Source organism: Sus scrofa, chromosome 11, assembly GCF_054392235.1.
Source record: "Sus scrofa isolate SSC_HxYL_T2T_F1_AM1 chromosome 11, Sscrofa_HxYL_maternal_Yorkshire_Landrace_v2.0, whole genome shotgun sequence".
Classification (NCBI taxonomy): Eukaryota; Metazoa; Chordata; class Mammalia; order Artiodactyla; family Suidae; genus Sus; species Sus scrofa.
Genome location: NC_139393.1, coordinates 15,243,986 through 15,268,223, shown reverse-complemented (window position 1 = coordinate 15,268,223; position 24,238 = coordinate 15,243,986). Strand labels below are relative to the sequence as shown.

The window sequence follows — 24,238 nt, the reverse complement described above, 5'->3', positions numbered from 1 at the left end:
AGTATTTAATATATTAACATAGTTAGATTTTGTAAACGAAACAAAATCTGGTACTTAGAAATCCATGTAAGACACCACACCCTTGTGTCAGGTAGACAGAAAAGGTGTAAGAATTTTAAAATACCAGGATTTATATTAAGAATGTTCTGGGTATAAAAGCGAATACAAAAGTGACATAAGTAGCAATGGCAAAGGGAGGACCTCTGAAAATCCTCCCTCCTTCATAAAAGCAAAACAAACAAACAAACAAACAAACAAAAAAAAACCCCAAAAAATTATGAGACATGCCAACAAAGAAAAAAATATAGTCATTTACAGGAAAATTAAAAAATGAAGAAGAAACTCCTTGAGGAAGCCCAGAAATTGGAAATACTAGCCAAAGACTTTAAATCAGCTCTTTTATATATGTTCCAAAACTAAGAAAACCATGTTAATGAACTAAAGAGAAGTATGAGAACAACATCTTACAAAGTATAGAATATCAATAAAGAGACAGAAATGTTGGCGTTCAAAAGCACAGTAAATTAAATGAAAAATTCACTGTAGGGGAGTTCTCCATCGTGGCTCAGTGGAAATGAATCTGACTAGTATCCATGAGGACAGAGGTTCAACCCCTGGCCTTGCTCAGTGGGTTAAGGATCTGGTGCTGCTGTGAACTGTGGTGTAGGGCACAGATGTGGCTCAGATCTGGCACTGCTGTGGCTGTGGTGTAGGCCAGTGACTACAGCTCCAACTCGACCCCTAGCCTGGGAACCTCCATATGCCGTGGGTGCGGCCTTTAAAAAAAAAAAAAAAAAGTTACTGTAGGGAACCAATAGGAGATTTGAGTAGAGAGAAGAAATATCAGTTACTTGAAGACAGGGCAATTAAGATTAACCAGTCTGAGAGTAAAAAAGAAAAAAGAATGAAAGGAAATTAACAGCCTCAGAGACAAAGAGGACACCATCAACAACAACAATAAAACAGGGATCTCAGAAGGAAAGGAGAAAAGGAGGTGGTGCAAAAAGAGCATGTGAAGAAATAGTGGCAGAAGACTTAGCAAAAAAAAAAAAATCTAAACATGTAAGAAGTTCATGAACTCCAAGCAAAATAAATATGTCCACACTGAGACACATCATAATCATACTGTCAAAAGACAAAGACAAAAGGACTCTTGAAACCAACAAAATGAATATCTCATTCTGAACAAGTGATTCTCAATAAAATTAACGTTTGATTTCTCATCAGAACCCACAGATGATATATATTCAAGGGCTCAAAGAAACAGACTGTCAATCAAGAATTCTATATTCCGCAAAACTATTCTGCAAGAATAAAGAAGTAATTAAGACATTCTCAACAAGTAAATTCTTTACTAGCAAACCTGCTCTACAAGAAGTATTAAAGAGAATCCTTCAGGCTAAACTGAAGGGACACTACACAGCAACTCAATTCTGCACAAAGAAATAGAGAACACCAGTCACTATACATCTATGCTGATGAGCACACAATGTAATTTGTAACAATAATATCATAAAGGAAGAGGAAAATGGTGCTATACAGGAACAAAGCTTTTATATACTATTTAAAGTTAGTTGGTAATGATTCCTCATGTGGCTACCTCTTGTGTAAGAAGATTTTAACTGAAGTTGGCATGTTTTTAAAACTTGTATGTGTTTTTTCAAGGTAATAATAAAAGAAAAACTAATATTTATGAGCAACATATATTACACACAGGGCCTACAAAAGCTTTATATCCTTTAATCTCATTTCTTCCTACCACAATCCTATAAGTAGGTTAAACTAGCTAGATTATTATAAATTTAGCTGTTAATTTTAATTCCCAGGGCACCACTAAGAAAATAACTATACATACACTTTTTTATTTTTTATTAAATAGTTGATTTACAACATTGTGCCAACTTCTGCTGCACAGCAAAGTGACTCAGTCATATATATACACACACACACACACACACATTCCTGTAATATTTTCCATCATGTTCTATCTATCTCAAGACTGGAGGACCTCATTGCTTACCCATTCCAAACATTAACAGTTTGTATCTACTAACTCCAAACTCCCAGTTCATCCCACTCCTCCCCCTCCCCCTTGTCAACCACAAGTCTGTTTTCTATGTCTATGAGTCTGTTTCTGTTATGCAGATAGGTTCATTTGTACCATATTTTAGATTCCATATATAAGTAATATCATATTGCATTTGTCTTTCTCTTTTTGACTTACTTCACCTAATATAGTCTCTACTTGCATCCGCTTTGCTACAAGTGGCATTATTTCATTCTTTCTTTTTTGGCCATTTCTAGGGATGCTCCCGTGGCATATGGAGGTTCCCAGGCTAGGAGTCTAATCGGAGCTGTAGCCGCTGGCCTACACCAGGGTCACAGCAATGCAGGATCCGAGACACATCTGCAATCTACACCACAGCTGGATCCTTAACCCACTGAGCAAGGGCAGAGACCGAACCCACAACCTCATGGTTCCTAGTCGGATTTGTTAACCACTGAGCCACAACAGGAACTCCTATTTCATTCTTTTTAATGGCTGAGTAGTATTCCACTGAATATACGTACCTCATCTTCTTAATCTATTCATCTGTCAACGGACATTTAGGTCATTTCTATGTCTTGGCTATTGTGAACAGTGCTTCTATGAACACATGGGTGCATGTATCTTTTTCAATTACAATTCTGTCTGGATATATAGCCAGAAGTGGGATGCTGGATCATATGGCAGTTCTATTTTTAGTTTTCTGAGGGACCTCCATATTGTCTTCCATAGTGGTTGTATCCACACGTATATTTAAATTAACAATAAGGGAATTAAAATAGTACACTAGAAGATATTTACTTAACACAAAAGAAGGCAGTAATGAAGGAATAGCAAAATAAATCACTTAGAACATAAAAAAGAATGGTAAAAAATGGCAGTCATAAATACTACTTTATCAGCAACTACATTAAATGTGAACATGCAAACCAAAAAGCAGAGATTGGCAGATGGATAAAAGAAAAAAAAAAATGACCCAACTATATGCTGTATTTAAAAAAAAAAAAAAACACACTTTAAAGACAAAAATAGGTTGAAAGTAAAAGGACAGAAAAGGATATACCTTGCAAAAATAACCAAAAAAGAGCTACAGTAGCTATACTAATTCCAACAAAGAAGACTCTAAGACTAAAACTGCTACTAGAAAGGGAGGCATTTTATAAAGACGAGAAAATAATTATAAACATATAGGCATATAACAAAAGAGCCCCAAAATAATGAAGCCCAAATGGACAAAACTGAAGGGAAAAATACCTTTTGTGGTAAAGTTATTTCAAGTCTGAAACTTCCAAGAATTTAGAGCTAAGTATATAGCTGCAAACGAGTCCCCCTAAAACTCAGCTCCCTTACTGATTTTATGAGTAAGCTCTCTATCCAAAACTGTATTCTTTCTTGTCCACCCCTGTTCCCCTCAAGACTGAGAAGTATCAAAGAAATGTGGGGATTAAAACTCAACAGGACCCTGTAGGACCTTTCCAGGTATCAAAGCCCTGCTGTGCCCCTGTCTCTCATTTGTAGGGAAGGCTTTAGTCTCCTTGGGCCTCCCTGAGTTTTGAAGAGCAGTTAATGATTAGGACAACAGAGTCACAGGATTCCTACAATCTGACGCATACTTTGAGTTGTTCTGGAGAAACTAAGACCCCCAGCCAATCGGAGGATGGTGACTATCTGCTGACCACAAGTGCTAAACCCCAGGCTGGTTGGAACCAGAAGGTTGAGATTCCCCAAATATCAACTAGTTACTTCACCACCATCCACTCAGAAGGTCCACAAGCTGATCACACATGCTCGGATCCTGTTCCCCAACACTGTCTTTCCAAACTCCTGCCTTGAAAACCATTGAGGAGTTCCAGTCTTTTGAGTATGAGCTGCCCATTCTCCTCGCTTGGGGCCCTGCAAATAGGGTTACCCTTACTTTGTTGCAAATACCCACTGTCAGAGTTTGGCTTTCTGGACTGTGGGCACATGAGCCCCTGCTCAGTTACATACCCATGAAACCAATTCCACATTCTATGCCATAAGCCATATGGATCACCTCCAAAAGTTTCCTCTTACCTTATTTATGGAATTAAAGTTTATAAAGTCAATAGTAATATTCAATTTATGTATAAAAATGCAAACTAACATTTGTTTGAAATAACTCTAATAAATTTTCTATTGTGCATATTTTTATTTACATTTAAACAACATTTTAACTGAAAACATTGTTTTTGTTTGTTGTTCCTGGCAGAATAATCTGCAAGAAATAATGTAAAACTCTAAGTATTCACCTAAAAAAAGCACTTATCAAACTTTAACATGCATTTGAATGACTTGAGAATCTGGTTAAAATGCATATTCTGATATAGTAGGTCTGGGGTAGGGCATCAGACTCTTAATTTTAGCTAAACTAATAAACTCCTAGGTGATGCCCAAGCTGCTGGTCCAGGTACTACAATCTGAACAGTAGAAAGACATTTTAAACAGTAACCTTATCCTAGAATTTAAGTCAAAATTTAAATGAATATTTAGGTTTGTTTTTTCAGAGAGCTGGACAAATCCATCTCACCTACTAATTTGATAAAGGTTTCATTTATGGCATACCATTCCTTTCAAATTAGAACTGTAGTATCACTACAGAGAAAAAGAATTTTAGACAATGTCTTTCTAGCTAAAATTGATATGACATTGTATCTTTTGTATTATAGATACAGAGTCCCTTTAGACTCTGCTGGATTCTCGGTTATGAATGTTTCAAGAGAGCCTGATAAGGAAGGGAGTACACGCACTTGAGCACTCAAGTGCTTCCAATTGCTTTGTTATGAAAAAGGTACATCATTCAATAAAATGATGTCCTTGAAGTTTCTTTTTTTCATAATAGATAAAAGAATTAGTTCCCAAATATGTCTTTTTAAAAGCACAGAAGGAATCACGGAAAGAGTTCATCTCTGGCTATACCTGTATTTTAAAATCTATTCTTCCTAACAAATCTACACAAAGACCTCAGAACATTAAAATTCTATTATCAAAAATTTCTACTTGGGTGCTTTGATAATGAAGAACATTCTGCAGTAAGTGTTGTTTTCCTCATAAGGCTAGAATCTTCTTAGAAGAGATGAATGATTTACAAGAGGCAGAATAAGAAAAAGATACCATGCAAAATATGAAAACATTAAAATTTGGCAAAGGGAAGATAATTTTTTTTTTATCTTTGTCAACTGCCCCCACGGCATATGGGAGTTCCCAAGCGAGGGATCGAATCCAAGCCTCAGCTGCAACCTACGCCACAGCTGTGGCAACTCCAGATCCTTAACCCATTGCACTGGGCCAGGGATCGAACCCGCCACAGAAACAAGCCAGATTATTAACCCAATGTGCCACAGCAGGAACCCTGGGAAGATAATTCTTGAAAGAAAACTGAACAGTTGTATATATAAGCAACACATATGCTGTAAATGTTATGATATTGCAATCCCTAATGTTAAAATATCCCTAAATATCACCCAATTCATATCTAAGAAAAACATTTTAGGGCATAATTATTGATAGCAAGGACAACAATAATAATAGCCAAAACCTATTCATTGCTATAAACTCACATAGGCTGTAGTATTAATTAGTATTTAATACATTCAAATTACAGTTCTTTCTTCCCCTCTTATTCCGTTCTAGGTTCAACTAGAAAATGCCATGCTTAAAACTTATCTTTTGTAAGCCATTATATTTTCTTATTTTCTTACAACTTTCATTTTAACTTTATAGGGAAAAAACTGTATAAGAACCTACTAGGTTTTTCTGAGTGAAAATAAAATAAAATAAATGGATAGCTATTTCGGATAAATAAATTAAGATTTTTCCTTCCCAGCATGAACAAAAATAAACTTTAAGTACATTAAATATTTGATATCAAAGTGAAATGACAGGAGTTCTCCTGTGGTACAACAGCTTAAAGATCTGGCATTGTCACTGCAGTAGCTTGGGTTGCTACGGTGGTGCAGATTTGATCCTTGGCCATGGGAACCTCCACATGCCACTAGCCTCCACTAAAAAAAAAAGTGAATCTACACAAAGACCTCAGAACGCATATTTAAATGAATTTATTAAATAATCTAACATTTTCCCACTGACAGATGCTAACTTTAGCATATCTTAAATTCTGAACATATTTTCTTATTGTTGAAAAGTTTTTGAAGTATGGCATGCTCCCAAAGGAGAAATAATAAAGAAAAAAAGTTAGATATTACTACATAAACATGAAAGGCGGTACGTAAGAAAATACTACAGGCAAAATTAAAAGGTAAAAGATGACGCGGAGAAGGGATTTGTAATACACTCATAATGCATTAAAAAAAAAAAGTCAGAAAATAAGATATAACCTAGTAGGAAAATGGCAAAGGACATGAAAAAATAATTCTCAAACAGCCAATAAACATATTTTTAAAGGCTCATTTTTGCTAGAAGCACCACAATCTATATTGGAAAAAAACCAATCATGGTGCTTTGTGCTAATCATATTGGCAAAGACATTTTAAAATGCTTATTATTCAACTCGGAGAAATTTGGCCATTCTAATAGGAGCTAGTATGGTAGATCTGAGAACAGAGGTGAAAGGAAACTAACCATGAGGGGCTGTGCGTGGACGTGCAGGACTCCCAGACACCACAGAGGCGTCGTAGATGTTGGAGACCGCGCCTTAGTGGCTCTAGACCTCATTTCCCTTAGCAGTGAACAACAATCACAGCATAAAAGAGAAATTAAAAACTCAAATTAATCCGGGGTGGTTTTGCATAGTGAGTGTAATAGCAAGATGATGACAGACCACGGGTGAGAAGCAAATGAAGTGAACCAGTCATTCATGTAACTGGTATTTACTGAGTCCCCTGTGAGCTGGCATTCAGGAAATGAAAGCATTTTGAAGTGCACAGGGTGGGGGTACTAAATACCGTCACAATGCTGTGCAAGCAGGATCCACCACAATTCTTTTCATCTTGAACACCGCAGCTCTGCAGCCACACAACAGAAACGCCCCATCCCTCCACTTCCCAGTCCTGACGACCACCCTTCTTCCTGTCTTCCTCTGCCATTTGGACTCTTCTAAGTACCTTGTGAGGTGGAGTCATACAGTATTCGTCATTTTGCAATTGGCTTATTTTGTAATAGCCTCAAGGTTCATTCATACTGTAGCGTATGTCAGAATTTCCTTCCTCTTTAAGGCTGAGTAACTTTCCACCTTACATATATACCACATTTTGTTTATCCATTAATCCTTCGAGGGACAATGGGCTGCTTCCACATTTCAGCCATTGTGAATAACGCTGCTTCAAACAAAGCTGTACAAATATGTCCTTGAGGTCCTGCTTTCAGTTCTTTCAGATATACACCCAGAAGGAGAATAGCTCGGTCATAATTTTACCCTTAAAATTTTGAGGAATCATCATACTTCTCCACAGCAACTGTAATATTTTACAATCCCAGCAACAGTGCACAAGGGTTCCAATTTCTCCACGTTCTTCCCAACATTTGCCATTTTCTGCTGTTTTCATACTAGCCAACCTAATGGGCATCTTATTACAATTGTGATTTGCACCTTCCTAATGAGAAGTGATGTTGATCATCTTTTCACGTGCTTATCCGCCGTTTCTGCATCTTCTTTGAAGAAATAACCTATTCGAGCTTTGTCCATTTTTTTAATCAAGCCAGAAGTTTTTGTTAAGTTTAAAAGTTCTCTATGTATTCTTGACATTAATCTCTTATTAGATATGTGACTTGCAAATATTTTCTCCCATTCTGCATGTTGCCTTTTTACTCCACTGATGGCATCTTTTAATCACAAAATCTTTTAATTTTGATCAAATCCAATTTGTCTACTTTTTCTTTCCTTTTTTTTTTTTTTTTTTTTTTGTCTTTTTGCCATTTCTTGGGCCGCTCCCGCGGCATATGGAGGTTCCCAGGCTAGGGGTCTAATCAGAGCTGGAGCTACCAGCCTACACCAGAGCCACAGCCATGCGGGATCTGAGCCGCGTCTGCAACCCACACCACAGCTCACGGCAACACCGAATCCTTAACCCACTGAGCAAGGCCAGGGATCGAGCCCGCAACCTCATGGTTCCTAGTCGGATTCGTTAACCACTGCGCCACGACAGGAACTCCTACTTTTTCATTTATCATTTGTGCTTTTGGTGTCATATCCAAGAAATTACTAGATCCAACATTGCGAAGCTTCTGTCCTAGGTTTTAAGAGTTTGATAACTTACATTTACATTCAGGCCTCTGATCCATTTTGAGCTGGTTTTTACATGAAGTGTTAGATAATGATCCAACTTCATCCTTTGCATATGGATATCCAGTTTTCCTAGCACCATTTGTTGAGGAAGACTGTCCTTTCCCTTCTGAATGGTCTTGAAACTCTTGTGAAAAATCATCTGACCATACATGCAAGGGTTTATTCCTGGGCTGTCTATTCTACCCCATTGCTCTCTAGTCTGTCTTTATTCCAGTGCCAACTGTTTACCATGCGGTGTAGTAAGTATGAAATCAGGAATTTCAGTCCTCCAAGCTTTCTTCTTTGCCATGATTGTTTTAGCTATTTAGGTGAACTCAGGGATGCAAAAACTGACCAGGTACTCTGGATTGGATTGCTACTGACTGTTCCACACTATACTAAGAACCTTTGTCTAATACAACAAAGTGAGTAGATAGAGCAGCCTAATTTTTAAAAAAAATTTAAAAAGTCAGAATGGTGACTGTGATACATCCTTGAAAAACCTGCATCCTTAATAATCAAACAAAACTAAAGAAGGATTTGATTACTGTAAACCCATTCTTAAACGTCCTGTCAAGTTACTGCTGAACAACCTACTGTTCATTTTCACAAACATTAGCTCTCGGAATTCCCCGTCGTGGCACAGCAGAAATGAATCCGACTAGGAACCGTGAGGTTGTGGGTTTGATCCCTGGCCTCGCTCAGTGGGTTAAGGATCTGGCATTGCTGTAAGCTGTGGTGTAGGTCACAGACGTGGCTTGGATCCTGCGTTGCTGTGGCTCCGATTTGATCCCTAGCCTGGGAATCTCCATATGCCGCAGGTGGGGCCCCAAAAAGCAATAAAAAAAATATATTCGCTCTCATAGGACTCTTTCAGGCCTTTGTTGTTATTTAGTTTTTGATTTCTTATTTGTTTTCATAATTAATATATAACTCAAAAGATCATAAATTTCTTAAGGACAAAGCCAGACCTGAGTGTAAAAATATAAGTAAGCTGTTTAGAAAAAGACATTTTGTAAAAGTTCTAAATATAGGAAGTCTGCTTTAATCACAAATTCTTGGTTTTGGAAAAAAAAGGTAGTGAAACTAGGGCTTGAGATTTTATCTCCAATTATGACTCAACGTTATATTGTTCCAGGAACAGACTATAAACCTAGATCCAGTAAGCCATCTCAAAATGAATTTTGTTTTGTCTAGGAAAAACTCAAAAGGATGCCATACAGAATGGGAAAAAAAACCCGCTATCAATGTAAAAACAGTAAAAACGACATTTTTTAATGTGAAAAACTCACATTCACATTGTTTCGAGAATTTTTTTCAAACGTACCTTGTCCATTAATTTGCTTGCATGAAGACTCAAGCTATTGAAGAATATTTTTTTGCTCAGCAAATGCATTTCTTCAATGGTAGTCAACAATGTAGTTGCACTATTTCCAACAATGCCGCTAAAAGCAAAGAATATCTCAAGTTGCATAACTGGCTAAAACAATTCAGCTCTTTAACTGATAATTCTTCAAAAAGATCTGGATTAAATTAAGTTTTTATACAGAATATAACCTGTGACTTAGAAACAATTATTCTAGTTTCATTAAAAAATGAGATTTTTTTTCCTTTTAAGTTGGGTGATAAACAAATGAAAACAAATACCATGTTTTCGATATTCCATAATCTCTTTTAGAATACAGTGGGTTATAATAGATACTTAAAACACGCAAACCCGCATCTCTGTTTTTTCCTCTATCACATTAAATGCATGTCTTGATCATCCAAAAAGATCTCATTTTTATTTTAAGGAAGCCATTCCATCAGTAGCTCTACTGATGGATTCCACATCTCCCCTCTTTGGGGTTACAATGCCTTTTGATGAAATCAATCCTCCAGGAGTTTTAACGTACAGGAGGCAAATATTTGAGAACTTCCATCTTTCCTATGGAGCTACTCCTCCCCAGTTTTCTCTGTGGGTTTCTTCTCTTCTTAACCTCTAAGCTCGAAGCTCCTGAAGACTCTGACCTAGGCCCTATTCTTTATCCTCACTTCTGAAGGGATTTTACATGGTCTTCTGGCTTCGAATACCTATATGCTATAAACTACCAAATTCAGTTCCAGCCCTCATTCTCTGTGTTATCTTCCCAGTAGCCATCTCCTACTGTATGATCACAGGCACATCAAACCTGACAGGGCCAAAACCGAACTCAGCTCTTCAATACCCACCGACTCCCATCAACCTGTTCCTCTCTAGTGCTCCCCATCTCAGCAAATGACAATACCATTCTCAACTAGTTCTTCACACCAAAGCTGAGAATTCATAATCGAACCTCTCATATTACCCATTTAGTCCATATACAGGTCCTACTGGTTATAACATAAACTTCTCCAGAGCCAGCTACTTTGTACCGCCTCCAAGTCCATCAACCTAGTCTAACTCCTCACCATCTCTGCTCAGAACGGCTAACCGCCTCCTAAATACCTTGTTCTCCTGTTGTCCCATGATACTGCATTACCCACGTAGTGCTCGAGATACCTTAGATCATACATCGGCTAAAGTCACTCCAAATCCTCCCACATCTTCCTCAACACACTCAGTATAAAATCAAAACCCTCACCATGGCCTACAGGGTCCTAAATGGTCTGTCCTCTGCCTACCTCTCTGATTTTCTCTCCCCCTCCGCCTTCCACCTCACTTCACTCCAACCCTGGTCCTCTGCACTACAACCTTTCCCTATTTCAGGCCCAGAGTGTGCCTCAGCCTAAGACACTCTTCTTGGAGCTCTATTCATGCCCAGCTCCTCATGTCATTCAAGCATTTGTTCAATTATCACCTCCACCAAAAGACCTTCAAAAACTGTCCCCCCCACCCCACACACCTACTCATGCAGGGTCACTTGCTACACTTTCCATTGCCTTTCTCCGGTTTGATTTCTCCACCGTGCCCTTACTGCTATCTAAAATTATTATTTCACACCTGATTCCCTCATTAGAACGTAAGTTCAACCTGCATTTTGTTCACTGCCATTTCCTAAGCACCTAGAAAAATAACATTTACAGTTAATTTTCAATTGACTAACTGAAGAAATGTGCTAACAGAAAAAGTACATGCCAAAAAATGTATCCAAAGATCTTGTCATCTTCAAAATTATCTTCAAAGATAAAAAACTATAATTCTCATAAAAGGACAGAAAAATTATAATTCTCAGAGCCTAAAAAAATCTATCATCTTCAGAATCCATATGATTCTTTTCTCAGCACTCTACTAGAAACTGAGTTATCATCATTTTCAGATAATAAATGGCACACAGCACCATTATGATATAACTAAAGAGATCATTTAAAAATTATTTTCACCACTATCTTTGCATAATACAGCATTATGATTATAAACAGTGTTAGCTGCTTTGAGCTGCTCTTGTGTTTCCTAGGTATGTATCATTCTCTTACTTTAGGAAATGCAAAACATTACAATTAAAACTAATTTATTGCTTTTGAATTATGGGCACTGGTGATAATAAATTTATACCTAAAATGTCATACAACTAACCCCAATTCCATCTCTGATCAGTTTTGTAGCCTGTGGCTTATTAACCTTGTGCAAAAATCTATCATCAAGATATAAAACCCATCTCTCAGCTCTGAGTTTTGGGTGGCTCATCTGAGCCAGCAAGAGGTAGTAACAGCGCTGCCATACTCTTTAGGTGCCTCTGAACTAGTGATCCCTGCACCCCTCCCAGATCTGTCAGTTATACAATCACTGTTTGGATTTTAACAATTGGCCTTCTGTTCCTAACATTCTTCGTGAAACGTAATTTTAAATCATTTTTAATAGACTAATATGAAAACTGTCAAAAATATAACTTGGAAAAACACTTTTAACACAACTACACATATAGCATGGTGTTAGTGATGTTTACAATAAGGCTCGAGTGTATGTATACCATCAACAGATATATGTGAAGTGAAAATGAGAACAAATTTTAGAGTCAAAAATCTTATTTAAGACAAATGGTTCCTAATCAGACAAAGTCACTTTTATGTAGAGAATAAAAGACAGCTATTATTTACAGGAAATAAAGCTATGGCTCCCTTTTACTCTAATGGGAAATTAAACATTGAAGGAGAATTTATGTTATTTATAAGAAGAGGATATTTCACTAATTACACACTATTCTGAGTATAATACATAGTTCTTTTAGATACCATGGATCTCTTTTACTAGTATGGGAAGACTCAAAAAATACTGACAGACTCACACTGCTAAATAAATTGTGTGTGTGCAAATGTGTATATGTGAGTGTGTGTTATGCTTGGAGAAAAAAAGGAAAAGGAAATGATGGACCTCAAAGTGCAGCATGTATAACACGCATGTAATGATTCCTAGGTGCGGAGGTCCTACTAGTTACACTTAATCATGCAAAGGGAACACACACTACACGGTGCTCTCACTGAAACCACATCTCATGAGGAATTTAACAAGCACACATAACCATTTCACTCACCTGATTGTATGATGGTAAAATTTGAGGAGGTTAGAAATTTTATATAATAAAACTGCCCCAGGTTCAGCAACTATTACTTGTTCAATTCGAACCTATAAAAACATGTGAAAGAAAAACTAAACATTTCTTAAAACCATAACTTTTCTTCATGAATCACAAATGGTATGAATAGCATTAAAAAGATTAAATTTTATTATTGCAGAGATCACAAAAATCCTTCTAAATAACAAATTTCTGAATATTAAATCATAGAGGATGTTAAACCAATACAAACATTTTAACCCAGAACACTTCACAGAAAAATGATCCATTACCTATACAATTTGGATCAAAGCAGTTGCTATCAGAAATGATCAATACAATGATGAGATTATCACCAGCATATAATGGAATTTATTTCAGCTCTAAATCACAAAGCAGCATTTACAGTCCTAAAAACAGATTATCAGTGAAAATGTACTGCTGTACTGCTCTATGAACAAATATTCAGGAGAAAAAAAAATCTTATCTTCGAACTACTACACAAGTTTCTTTTTACATTAATTAGAGAACAGGAAAGCAGACAAATCTTAAATTGGCACCAACATATTTGTCTAATTATTATACTACCTGGGCAATATCTAGTTCAAGATTAACTTCATCTGCTCAAGATTAACTATTAGGAATCTTTTCTAATTAAATTCTATCCCTCACAACTCCTTCCCTTACTTTATATTCCTTAATAAATAAATATAAGCTAACCCAAATTGAATACGCTTACTTACATATTATATCTATGCTTAAGCTGCTGCTAACATTGGTCTTATTTCCTAAACATAGACATTGGATTTTCCGGCTCTTTTACATACTCTGCAGCATCTGGTAGAACAGCACTTATACAAAAGATGTTTAATAAACACTTTTGAAAGCCTTTAGATTTTGACTAATGGCATAATACTAATGAAAGTGATGTGCTAAAATGACATTTTATAAATACATGTATGTGAGTATACAAAAACCACCTATACAGAAATTCATCTCTAGCTAATGAGTATGTTTATGAAACTGATACATCTTTTGGCATAGGGTAACAGACTAGCTAACCACCACAATATTATAAATCATGAATGGCATGTGAATTTAAAAACTGTAATTTTCATGTTACAACTTCTTTCTAGGTCCAAGGCCTCAACAGTGACTTAAACTGTGTATTACATCAATAAAAGTGGTATTTTATGAATTTTAATATAATTATTCGGGCAAAATACAAAACGATTTAAGACAGCTCTTCCCTAGCAGATCTGTAACACTGTCTCAGCTATCTGGCAATCTGCCTTCTAGAATTTTCTGGCATCAAGACAAATACTCTTCATTCCAACTTCTTAAAGAAAGTGAGAAGAGGGAAGAAAAAAAGAAAGGAAGAAAAAGAGGGAAAAAAGGAACAAAGAAAAGAAAAACTTTCACCTTTTTTCTAACAAAGATTTTGAGGGAAAGTGGCATCCTTTCAGCTACAATGAAAACAACAGAGAAAGGCTGAAAAATCAGGAGATTTATATATGATACACCAAGACTAGTGCAGTAATTTACCGCACTATCTCATGAGGTTTATATAAGGGACCAAAGCATTTTCAGCAAAAACCAACAGCTCCAGGAAAAACACAGGAGATAAGAGAAACAAAAACATGCAAGTAAAATAGGTGAAGGACCAAAGAAGCTGTAGCAGCGACTAGCTGGGAATCAAAACAGTGATGGACGTGGAGGAAAAAAGGATTATAGAGCTTAAAAGTTGGGAGGGGAATAACATCCTGAACAGAAAGTGGTTGGAACAATTCCTGGTTCATATGTTTATTACGGAACATGGATGATAAAGGCAGATACTAAAAGCAGCAAATGGGAGTTCCTGTCATGGCACAGTGGTTAATGAATCCGACTAGGAACCATGAGGTTGCCAGTTCGATCCCTGGCCTTGCTCAGTGGGTTAAGGATCCCGTGTTGCTGTGAGCTGCGGTGCAGACTGCAGACTCGGCTTGGATCCTGCGTTGCTGTGGCTCTGACGTAGGCTGGTGGCTACAGCTCCAATTAGACCCCTAGCCTGGGAATCTCCATATGCCACAGGAGCGACCTTAGAAAAGGCAAAAAGACCAAAAAAAAAAAAAAAAAAAAAGGCAGCAAATGGGCTGCAGGCTATGTGACAACCACCTCAGGCTGAAAGAAGACAGAGCAGAGGCTCTGCACTCAATGCCAGACAGAGAGCCAGAGCGAATGTGAGAGGGAGAGCAGGAGAGGAAGAGAAACTGTATTTATGGAGAAAGGGGGAAGGGACATCTTAAAAGGAATGATGATAAACCCCCTTGAACTTAGTATGACAGACAGCTGCTCGGGGCAGATATTTGCTCTCCAGTGAAAACAGCAGCATCAGGGGACTAAGGCCATCTCACACCATACAGAATCCCTCTGTCCTCCCTGCTATTTACTTTCGGACACACACCTATCTTCACAGAACCTGTCATAGTCTAAGATGGTCAGGAGCATAGAGGAAAGTTTTGTTAAAAAGAGATAAAATTCAAATGTCAGTGATCTAGAACACTCACATAAAAGACAGATCGTTTTAACTATGAACCTGAAAAACAAAGATTTAATACATTAATTCTGACGTTTCTAGTTACAACTTTCAGTGACGATGTCTGTAAAACAACAGGCTTAATGCTGATGACCCATAGTAACCTGTCCAAAATACGTTTAATTTTTACTTTAGAGCACATATTTTTAAAACTCGAAATAACTTTAGAGATCATACCTTAGTGCTTACAAATATATAGACTATCTCTGAAGTTTCACTTTTTAACACAAAGAAAAGATTCAATATAGGGTAGAACAGAACATACATTTTTGCAAGGATATCTCCCATCACCACTACAAGTTTTTCTTTACCCTTCTAAAAATAAAAATCTCCTGGCCCTAAAAAGAATTCATTAATACAAAGCCAAAAAGGTTGAGTGAAAGAAATTTAGCCAGATCATTCATTGACTTTATGAAAAGTTACCACGACACTTACCAGTCAGGAGGGGAAAAGATTTATATTAAGGGAATGTAAAAGGAGACAGATCACTAAGAAAAATATCCCAAATTACAGCTGCAAAAGAAAATGTTAAACTAAGCTTCTTCTCAACTAATAACTGTATCACTAAGACTATCAGATACCCAAATGAGGTCACAGAGAAAGAACGTTCTTAAAATAGTGTAACACTGTCTGTGAGAACATAAAGGAAGGGAAGAATTATTGGATCATAAACACGTCACTCTCAAGCTAATGTGATGTGTGACTGCTGTGAACACCTGTTAAATATTCTCTGGAGTATGCAATAAATATCGCTGTCAAATAGAAAGGAAGGTCTAAGATTTCTGTCACTTAAGAAACTAAAGGGATTTTTCATCATTTTACAATCAAAAGATCTGTGCCCACTCACTAGCCTTCCTCTTCATCTTCTGTCTTACATTAATAGTTCACAGGGAGGTGCGACCACGTGCTACAAGTGTTCTGAACACCTGTCTGGGCAGACGCATTTAAGGAAGAGGAAATGAGAATCTCCAAGTACATTTTAAAACGAATGCTGACTTGGTATGTAATTTCTTTGTATAAACAATGGATATTATTTTAAACATCTTTAACATAGTTACATTTCCTTCTCAAACCAGAAAAGGAAATTCTAAGGTTCATTCCAGCTCTCAAATTCTATAATTCTATTTTACACAATTACTTAAAAAAATAGCAAAGAAGGAGCAAGTAACATAAGAAACATAATATCCTAAGTCAGGTGGGATAAGGAGGCAGAGGCAGATAAACTACAGTTTATCCACCAAAGTGACTAGCAGTTTCATTTAACTATATGTAGTTTAAAAAGGTATGAAAAGTGTTGAAAAAGAAACTTATTTTTATTCTCTCTTTTCTATTCTTATCTTCCCAATAACTACTAGTACATAAAACAAGCAATTTTATATGGGTATAGAATTCTAAAAGTCCAACTTGGCAAGTAAATTTTTCATTTGGGAGAATCAGGAAAAATCAGCTCAAAATACTTAGCTATGAATTTACTGAATATGCAACTGGGCCTAAGATAATCAAGTTATAGTAGTAATTTAATTGGCAAATATAATCAACTGTCACAAGGTGTGTTACTGGGATCTCCTTGCCTGGGACAAAAATAACAAAAGAGTATCTTAGAAACAAATAAAAAACATGTAGGTTTAGAATTGAGCTCCTGGTAAGAATAAATCATAAAACTTCTGGATTTAAATTTCTATACAGTAAACTGAAGTCAGTCAACAAGGAAAAGTAAACCAATAATTGCAAAGTATTCTGGAAATATTCATAAAAATAACGTTTGTCGGTAGGCCCAGTAGGTGCCAGGAACTGTGTACTTCATCTGCATGGTTTTCACACTGAATCCTCACAACACTTGATGGTAGGTATTTTTACATACAAGTTCACCATGAGCAAATTAAGATGCAGAATGCAATTAGAATGAGTGAACACAATTAAGTGGCAAAGTAGAAATTCTAACTCAGGTTGGATCTCAGATTCTGTTCCTGCACTATAACTAGTATTGAAAATAACATTTGCTCATTTTGTTCCTTGGATTTATAATTATTATAGCTATAATAAAGAAATTTACAATGTGCAAAGTAACAAAGTAAGTGAAACATGTTCTTAATAAATCTGTTTTAAGAGTTCAGTCGACATTTTAATTTAACAGACATTTTCTCAGGTTACTAACATGAATTACTATGGGAAACAATATGTTAAAAAAACAAGCTAATATATTCCAACTAAGAGTATTTCAAATATTCTTTTTTTTTTTTTGCTTTTTAGGGCCACACCTGTGCCATGTGGAGGTTCCCAGGCTCGGGGTCAAATTGGAACTGCAGCTGCCAACCACCCACAGCCACAGCAGTGCCAGATTCAAGCCACATCTTTGACCTACACCACAGCCCACAGTAATGCCAGGTCCTTGACCCACTGAGCAAGGCCACATCCTCATGGCTACTAGGCAGGTTTGTTACTTCTGAGCCACCAGAGGAATTCCCAAATATTCTTAATGAGAAAACTGGCAATGATTATTTTAAAATGTTTTATTATCCTACATTATTGTGTTAATGTGCCAAAATTAGAGTTTGAATTCAAGCTGCTGAGTTTCTTTAACTCAGAATAAGGTAAAATTGAATCAGATGCCACATAACATATAAAAACAATACTTTACCTTTAGAGGCCTGCACACACCCTCAGTGATATGGCCAACAACTTCTTGAATATTTTCTTCAACACCTACAATTAATTACAACATAATGGAAATTTTTTTCCATGTTACAGTTTGCTTCACACAAGTTCAAAAAATTAATACTGACAGATATTAATGGCATTATCAACAAACATTTAAAATAACCTTAACAATATTTTATTAAATTTGATATCTTTTAGGACCTTAACAATATTTTATTAAATTTGATATGTGAGTCAAAAGCCCTCATTTGACTGTTAATAAAATGAACTTCATTTCTTTGTGAAAAAGAATAAATGTATGAGTCACAGGAAAAAAGATTGTGGAATATATTAACTAAAGGAGGTGCTGTGACGACGTATTAGCATTCATTCTACCAATGCCTTGTTCTAGGCAGCAGTGCTAAGCATACAAAGTGAGAGTATAAAGATGGAAAGCAACCTAATGGAAAAACTGACATTTACTAACTAACTACGGACTATTTATCAAGGTCTGTACTGGGTCCCTGACAGGTACTACTTGTAACTACCCTAATTCTTACAGATGGAGAAGCAGAGATTTAGAATAACTTATTTCATCTAACTCCAATTCATCTCATTGTTGCCTCTCATGCACTTTACTAACACCTTTCAAGAAATACATTCTTTTTTTGCTTTTGGAGGCCCACACCTGTGCCATATGGAAGTTCCCAGGCTAGGGGTCAAACTGGAGCTACAGCTGCTGGCCACAGCCACAGCCACAGCCACAGCCACAGCAGATCCGAGCCATGTCTGCAACCTACACCACAGCTCACGGCAATGCCAGATCCTTAACCCACTGAGCGAGGCCAGAGATCGAACCCACAACCTCACGGTTCCTAGTCAGATTAGTTTCTGCTGCGCCACGACAGGAACTCCCTCCAGTCCCTTCTACAACCAGTATCTTAAGGTGGTCACAACTAGAAGATTTGAAATTCTATGAACAGACATTAGCAACTAAAAAATAATCATTTTTATGCTTTGAAATCTAGCCCATTTAGGATACAGGTAATTATTCAAAATACTTTAAAACAGTTACGTGAGAATGAGCAACCAGGCTGGGTAGTAGAAATGAAAAGGAGTAGCAGCTTAATGACCGTAGGCAGGTCACGCAGCCTGTGCACGCATAGACAGAATGAACACCACACCACCTTGGCCTTTCAAGGATGGCGGTATACAAGATCTGAGACAGCATAGGCCAGGCACTCCAGAGAGGTCTTAGCAGTAAAGCAGAGGGGTCTAGGCTCACCAGGCAAGGTCCCGAGGGTCCAGTACAAAAGTGTGATCAGTTGTGTGACAAAATGAGAGTGAGAGAGATGAAAGACTGTCAGCAGAAAAAAGAAGAGGAAAACTAGAGAGAGAGAGAGATTAATTATGATGCTTACTGCATCACCTCATGTGAAGAGTTTATCTCCATAAAGAAAACAGCAATAAGAGGAAAAACAAGGAAGTCGTGTGTGATTTGCTGTATTCAGACATGAGCAGTAATCTTCTGGAGAACCCACCTTGTGCAGTTACATGCTTTAAGAGAGCTTCAAGGTGTTCCTTCTCAGAAGCAGTAGCTTGATGGAGCCAAGCCAACATATCTCCTACATATCTAATGAAAAAACTCAATGTTACTAAAGAATTCCTTCCGAAAAATGCCCAATATTCCAATGCTGTCTAACAACTATACCTCAAAGGGTCATGGGAGTGCATTTCAATGGGTCTAGGTGTACCTCCTGGGCCTCCTCTTGTAAGAGCATCAATAAATCCACGAACAACTGTACTTCTTCTGGCTGTTCCAAACTCATCTAAGGTATACCTAGAGGAAATAAGTTATTTAAAAAAAAAAAAAAAAAGTTGTTTTATTTTTTTCCGAATGGTTATATCAAACTATTCATGTAATTCCTGAGATAAGCAAGACATCCAAGGCTTTTTTTATACAACTCTCTCAAGCAATATTGTTTTAAGCAACATAAAATATTTATGAAATGACTATCGAAATGACATTTTGATCTAAAGGTTGCGTCTTTTTACTCCTAAGAAAGGATGCTAGGATTTGGAATCAGTAACAGAGGCAGTGGCAATAAAGGATAAAACAGCAGATTTGGTAAAAGTAAAGATCAAAGGAAGGTGGCGACCCTGAGCTCTTCAGGTCTCGGAGCCGCCGGTGTCCAAGACAAGATGCTCCACTGCACACGCGGGCCTGCTGGCCAGTTCTCAGAGGCTGGTTACTGTTGGAGCGCTGCAATCCAAAATATGAGACTCTTTCTTTTATGTTAAAAAATTCTCATATACAATCATCAAAATCTGTCCAAAATAAACTATTCATATTTAAAAGCTTATTGTGACTCCAATATTAAATGTATATTCCTTAAATTTACTGACCAACTATGCGTACAGAGAAAATACTTTCTTTTTTTTGCATACACTTACAAGTCATTTACTAGAGTTGGAGGAAAAGACTTTTGAAGGAGAGCAATATGCAGAGTGGGAACACTGTGAACTAAAAGATTCAACAATTTGGGTCAAATTACAGGATGGCTTAGCATTGCTAAGAGTGCCCATACTCTTAGCCTTTATTTCCCATTATCACCACCCATTGGCCAACTGATGGTTCTGTTTTAGAAGTAGAAAGGAAAACAAAATATCTTTTCATAGTCCAATGTCAATATACTTGAGACCCATTACCTTTTATATCCCTAAACAGTATTCTATTAGACTGCCTATTAAGAATTATTTCATTACCCTACATATAAATAAAAGTTATCAAAATTTCCTAAGGGTTTCCAAAAGAATGTCTTAGGCTATACTGCTTTCTTGAATATTCTACTGATTTAATTAAAAAAAAAAAACAAAAAAAAAAACTACCTTTTTTCAAATATATGAAAACTGGAAGAGGGAATATTTTAAAAATGTAGTGACTGTTGATGGGAGGTTCCTGAAAAAACTAAATGTCGAACTATCATAGAACTATCATAGATCTGGCAATACCACTCCTGGGCATATATCTGGAGAAAACCTTAATTTGAAAAGATACAGGCACCTCATTATTCACTGCAGCACTATTTGTAATACCAAGACTTGGAAGCAGCCTAAATGTTCATCAACAGAGGACTGGATAAAGAAGATGTAATACATACATACAATGGAATACTACTTAGCCATAAAAAAGCATGAAATAATGCCATTTGTAGCAACACGGACGGACCTAGAACTATCATACTAAGTAAGTCAGAGCAAGACAAATATGTGAGATCACTAATATGTGAAATTTAATTAAAAAAAATGACACAAAGAACTTACAAAACAGAAACAGACTCAAGGATTTAGAAACCAAATTTATGGCTGCCAAAGGGAAACAAAAGGGGACAGATAAATTAGGAGGTTGGGATGAACATACACACACTACTCTATATAGATATGTAACAAGGACCTACTATACAGCACAGGGAAATATCAATATCCTGTAATAAACTACATGGGAAAAGAATCTGAAAAGGAATGGATATATGCATATGTATAATTGATTCACTTTACAATACACCTGAAATACAGCACTGTAAGTCAACTATATCCCAATAAAACTAAAAAAAAACTCTCGGAATTCCCGTCGTGGCGCAGTGGTTAACGAATCCGACTAGGAACCATGAGGTTGCGGGTTCGGTCCCTGCCCTTGCTGTGAGCTGTGGTGTAGGTTGCAGATGCGGCTCGGATCCTGCGTTGCTGTGGCTCTGGCGTAGGCCGGCGGCTGCAGCTCCGATTTGACCCCTAGCCTGGGAACCTCCATATGCCGAGGGAGCGGCCCAAGAAATGGCAAGAAAACAAACAAAAAAAAAACAACCCCCAAAAAAGGGTAGTGAAATGGTTAATAGCTAAAATTTTTAGGACTCTGAACCTTTTTAAAGGACTGTTCACTTGTAACCAGACCATGATTGTTTGTGGTTTTTTGGTTTTAGTTAAAAGGAAATGGTTTTGAAATTCCTTGCAGTCATACCAGCAACACATTAAATGAAAATGTATGAAAATACAGCAAAATGATGAAAATGCAGCATCAAACTATATTTTGATAAAGTGCACAACTGTCTTGCATTCACTTTCTATTTTTTAAAACAAAGTATATCTAAAATGCTTATTTCTATTTTTTCCCCTCATGCTCCTAAAATTAAAAATGTCCAGGGTGAAGAATGCATTCCTTTAAATAATGATCAATTCTAAGAAATGACTTATGATCAGATGACTCATCATAGCAGAAAATTCACAAACTTAACTTTTCAAATATATAAAACTAATCTTTACCCTCAGGACTCAAATGGCCACACAATAAACAGAAACAATGTAACTTCTGTCTCTAGGACTACTCACTGTGACCACAATTTATATTAGAAACCAGTGACGGAGTTCCCGTCGTGGCTCAGTGGTTAACGAATCCGACTAGGAACCATGAGGTTGCAGGTTCGATCCCTGGCCTTGCTCAGTGGATTAAGGATCCGGCGTTACCGTGAGCTGTGGTGTAGGTCGCAGACGCGGCTTGGGTCCTGAGTTGCTATGGTTCTGGCGTAGGCTGGCGGCTACAGCTCCAATTAGACCCCTAGTCTGGGAACCGCCATATGCTGCAGGAGTGGCCTTAGAAACAGCAAAAAAAAAAAAAAAAAAAGAAACCAGTGAATTCGCTGGCATTTTAAATTAGGGGGAAGGGCAATTTAAAAAGCCTGACAAACACTAGAATCTAATCTGTGTACTATAAAATATAAATAAATATTAATGCTAATTCTCCTGCAATAAATACAGTTTGAAGAACAGCATGAGCTAAAATGAACCTTCAATGATAACTGAAGACTTGAAACATCTTTTCCTAAAAACAAAAAAATTTCTTTGACCAAAAACATTCTTTTCCAACAAAGGTCAGAAGTTGAAAATGCAGCTATACAAAGGTCGGTGTTAAAATTATGTAAATATTCTAAAATGCTTCTAGTTAAAATAAAAAATTTAACCTTTTCTCTGTATCTAGCCATAGTAGAAAAAGAAAAAATTCTGGTCAAAATGCAAATTAAGAAATGAAAAATTTTTGTCAAAAAAATTAAAAGATAAAAATTAGTGTAAAAGCCTAAGAAATGCAACAAATAAAGAATGAAGAAAAATCAGCATTGTACATATATTACTACATTCTTTAATAATTTACAGGCTGTAGATCTACCAAGACAACATCAATTTGCTCATTTCTACTTGTAATAAATTTATTTTTGAAGAAACTTCTGTACTTTATTTATTAAAAGTTAATAATGCCTTAGCATTCCAGTTATTTAATACCTAAGAAAAACAGAGTACGGCAACTTTTCCCAAACACTTCAGTGAAACTTTTACACATCATTTAAATCAAGGTCCAATAGCGCCATCTGGTGATGAAAAGTTTTCACTGAATTTAAAGAAAGCGCTACTTTGAAAATAGGTGATTACTTAAGATGAAAAGCCAATCTTCTTTTTTTTGGCATTCCCCTCAGAGTAATCACCTGGCACTAAAACCCTCCTCGTTTCCTATTCAACCTCTAACTCTTCGTACAACCTCCCATACTGCACTACTGCCCCCAGCTCCTGACATGTGCCCTGTGGAGAGAAATTTTTAGTTCTGTTCTTTCTCTGTTATTTCAAGCATTTTGCCCCACTGTCATGTAGACCCTAAATACATCTCTCTTCAGCTGAAAGCTTTCCAGTTTATCTCCTTTCAAAATAGAAATAATAGTTACTATTTTGTGATGAGCAAAGCATTATGCTAAACACCTTATGTGAACATTCTAATTTAATCTTCACAACAACAGCAAGATAGGCTCTATTTTTACACTCATTTTACAACTTAAGAAAACTGAAGCTTATAAAGATGCATGGGCTCATCAAAAAAATCTAACTCAGAGGTCACATTTTAAACCATACGCAACACTGCTCCAACTGTTGATCAAGAATCAAAATTTAGGAAAAAACCATTTATGTGGTAGAAGTCAGCTGACCTTTTTGGATGCCCAAAACATACATGGGCATTTTTTTAAAAAGATTAATTTTGTGAACAAATATGAATCTGTGGACAATATAACACATTATTCAGCAAACACCAAACCAAACACCAAATCTTCTCAGTACTAAAAGATTCTCATACTCAAACAGCAATACACTAGAGTGAAAAAGCTGGGAAAGACACTCCAGAGTTGGTGAGA

The 24,238-nt window shown here is 36.7% G+C and overlaps 1 protein-coding gene across 41 annotated transcripts in view; it reads right to left on the bottom strand.

Annotated features, from left to right (window-relative positions):
- COG6 (component of oligomeric golgi complex 6) overlaps nt 1-24,238 on the bottom strand; it is a 161,430-nt gene that overhangs the window by 116,180 nt on the left and 21,012 nt on the right. For 40 of the 41 annotated variants that reach the window (XR_014819239.1, XR_014819238.1, XR_014819240.1 and 37 more), the window contains 5 exons: nt 19,726-19,854; nt 19,556-19,647; nt 18,016-18,080; nt 12,779-12,870; nt 9,616-9,733 (listed from right to left, as the gene is read on the bottom strand). Coding sequence is in view for 3 of the 41 variants with exons in the window: in XM_084981529.1 (XP_084837655.1) it covers nt 9,616-9,733; nt 12,779-12,870; nt 18,016-18,080; nt 19,556-19,647; nt 19,726-19,854 (496 nt within the window). In the remaining 38 variants the exon portion in view is untranslated. Of the gene's footprint in view, nt 1-6,107; nt 7,979-9,116; nt 9,734-12,778; nt 12,871-18,015; nt 18,081-19,555; nt 19,648-19,725; nt 19,855-24,238 lie in introns of those variants that run through there. The other variant, XR_014819243.1, reaches the window with a different exon arrangement.